The 3,343-nt window shown below is 36.1% G+C and overlaps 1 protein-coding gene across 1 annotated transcript in view; it reads right to left on the bottom strand.

Moving 5' to 3' along the window:
* The window catches only part of EMWEY_00057160 (hypothetical protein), a gene marked incomplete at both ends in the record, with an annotated part of 2,909 nt that extends 453 nt beyond the window's left edge, over window positions 1-2,456 (bottom strand). Inside the window, 6 exons of the mRNA XM_013477868.1 lie at window positions 436-581; window positions 749-776; window positions 1,036-1,045; window positions 1,434-1,482; window positions 1,681-1,858; window positions 2,106-2,456. Of these exons, the coding sequence (XP_013333322.1) occupies window positions 436-581; window positions 749-776; window positions 1,036-1,045; window positions 1,434-1,482; window positions 1,681-1,858; window positions 2,106-2,456 (762 nt within the window). The remainder of the gene's footprint in view (window positions 1-435; window positions 582-748; window positions 777-1,035; window positions 1,046-1,433; window positions 1,483-1,680; window positions 1,859-2,105) is intronic.
* Window positions 2,457-3,343: the final 887 nt, after the last annotated feature.

Raw genomic sequence — 3,343 nt, 5'->3', positions numbered from 1 at the left:
AAAAAAAAAAAAAAAAAAAAAAAAAAAAAAAAAAAAAAAAAAAAAAAAAAAAAAAAAAAAAAATAAAAAATAAAAAAAAAAATAAATAAATGCATTAATACCAATAACTTGCCAACTCCTTAATTGATCATTTATATACACAAAAAAAAAAGAAAAAAAAAAAGAAAAATAACTACATTCATTAACACCTAGCACTTATCTACAGAAAAAAGAAAAAAAAGAAAAAAAAAAAAGAAAAAAAAAAAAGGAAAGGGAATTAAAGGAAAAAAGGAATAAGGAGACAGCAAAAAAACAAAAAAAACAAAAATAAAAAAAAAAATAAGGAAAAAAAGAAGAAAAAAAAGAATAAATAACTAAATAAATAAATATATAAATAAAATAAATAAATAAATAAATAAATAAATAAATAAATAAATAAATAAATAAATAAATTACCTGTAATACAACAGAAGAGGAGCTCCTGAATGCAAGAGAGTAACCCATATGACTAGCAGCAGAGACAAGACATTCTTCATCAGGGGAGGAGGCTTGGTACTTTATACTCCTTAATAGGCGGTAAGCATCAAAGGAAGGACCACGGCCTGTATATATACACATATATTTATATTTATACGTATATTTATACCTATATGTATACATGCATGCGCTTATTTTGATGTATTATATCTATAATTATATATTATATATGTATATATAAACCCTAAACCCTAAACCCTAAACCCTAAACCCTCCGATGGAGACAACGTACTTCGTGAGTGTCGAGACGCTGTCTCGTCCTGCAGTCATTCACCACACAACCCTAAACCCTAAACCCTAAACCCTAAACCCTAGCGGTAAATCATTATGGAGACAGTGCATGCATCTAGATGATGAAGGGACAAGCAGGACTCCTAAGATGGCAACAAGGGAGGGCACTAAACCTATGGTGACTCATCATGCATGCATGCATGCATGCATTTATTCACGCATGCATGCGTGCTTCCTTGCATGCATGCATGCATACATGCATGCATGCATGCATTAGTGCATGCGTACCCTGCTGAATCTGCAAGAAAAACACAACACAAAAAGAAGGGACTAAATGAATCCCTAATTAATAATAAACATAAATAAATAAATAAATTAAATAAACTAAATTAAATAAATAAATAAAATAAATAAATAAATAAATAAATAAATAAATAAATCCTTACCTAGAAGAAGAGGCCCTAGCAGCAGAGGCAAAATCTTTACTACGCTTAGATGTTGAGGAAAGACAAGAAAGGCTTGGCCCATTCACCTCCCCCTCCGAGTCGTCCCTGCAGCAGACACGCAGCAACTCCTGCTGCTGCTGCTGCTGCTGCTGCTGCTGTTGCTGCTGCTGCTGGTGGTGGTGGTGGGGGTGTGGTGCTGCTGCTGTGCTGCTGCTGCTGCTGTTATATGTGTCCTCTTACCCATCCTTAAGGAAATTATATTCCTCTGTTGTATCCTTAAAGGAGACACCTAAATATAAGAAAAGGAGACACAACAGCATGCAAACCCTAAACCCTAAACCCTAAACCCTAAACCCTAGCTATAAGGGCAGACCATGACCTAGTCTCTGAACCCTAAACCTTAAACCGTAAGCCCCAGCATCCTGGACACTAGACTGCGGTATCTAAACACTAAACCCTAAACCCTAAACCCTAAACCCTAAATTACCTCTGCCAAGACTTTTACGTCTCTTTGCGAGCTTGGATAAGGGTTCTGCAGGTGCTGGGGTGTCTCCTGTGTCTCCCCATGGCATATCTCTTTGTTGCTGCGGAGGTGTCTCTGTCTCCTCTGCTCTATTGTTATCTAAGTTACCAGAGAGAAGAGTTAGATTAGGAGCAAAGGAATTCTGCACACAATCATAAACCCTAAACCCTAAACCCTAAACCCTAAACCCTAATAATCCCTATAGACAGAATAAAAAAGAGACAAACAAACCCTACTACAAAACAAATATACAAATATAACAAAGAGACACAGACACCGTACCCCTTAAGCCAAGAGACACGGTAGCAGCAGCAAGCAGCAGCAGCAAACATCAGCAGCAAGCAGCAGTAAGAAGCAGCAGGATATCATTGCGTCTATAGGGTACTCACGGAGTGCCATAGAGGGTCAGCATTAGCATTAGACCTGTCTGCTGCACTTTGTGAATTATTAATATCTTTTGCTGCTGCTGCTGCTGCTGCTGCATTGCTGCTGCTAGCCCTAGTACTTGGTTTTTGTAGGGGCCCCCCTTGTGTACTGAGTCCACCAAAGGGTCCCCCAACAAGGGGCCCCAAGGGTCCTAGGGGCCCCAATGGACCCACAGAACGACCAAGAACACTACTATGAGTTACACCACTTATCCAACTCTGTGCAAGTGCCCCTGTATGAAGAAAAGTGTCTCCTCCTCCTCCTGTATTATTATTTGCCTTATAATGGGGTACAACTGTGTTACATAATGCCATACATTTAAGGAATTCATTTACACGATGACTCCTCTCGTCTCCAACAGATAAATCCTCAAATATTTGAAAATCATAAAAATCACAATTTCTTCTTATTTGCCCATCAGCAGGAGTCTCTGCATACATATATATATTTTCTAGGGTTTAGGGTTTAGGGTTTAGGGTTTAGGGTTTAGGGTTTTTGAAGAACATAGAAAATTAATTTCAAATTATTATCCGTCTTATTTTTTCTCTTCCTTTTCCTTTATTATTAATTATATACATATATACTTATACGTATGTATATTTGTATATATATGTATATATGTATATATGTATATATGTATATATGTATATATGTATATATGTATATATGTATATATGTATATATGTATATATGTATATATGTATATATGTATACATGTATATATGTATACATGTATATATGTATATATGTATATATGTATATATGTATATATGTATATATGTATATATGTATATATGTATATATGCATGTATTATGTTCGCATGCAGGTAATATTACATGCATTTTGTGGTGTGTAGGCAGTTAGCGTGCATGCATGAATACAGCTGCATGCATGGATGCATGCATGCATGGATGGATGCATGCATGGATGCATGCATGCATGGATGGATAATAATAATTACTAGAGGAATAAAGGGAAGAAAAAAAAAAGGGAGAATAATAATAAGTATATATTCTTACCACGGAATTGTGTAGGAGGAGATATACTATCATAAAGAAAGGAGACACTTTTACGACTGTCTCCGTTTGTTGTCCCCTCGAAGGAATTGGCCCCACCAGACGCACCAAGAGAGTGCGACGAAGATAACACTGAGCTACATGGTGTCTCTACTGCCCTGCATGCATGCATATATATTATATA

Source organism: Eimeria maxima, genomic scaffold (assembly GCF_000499605.1).
Source record: "Eimeria maxima Weybridge genomic scaffold, Emw_scaff2071, whole genome shotgun sequence".
Lineage (NCBI taxonomy): Eukaryota > Apicomplexa > Conoidasida > Eucoccidiorida > Eimeriidae > Eimeria > Eimeria maxima.
This window is presented reverse-complemented; position numbering and strand designations above follow the sequence as displayed.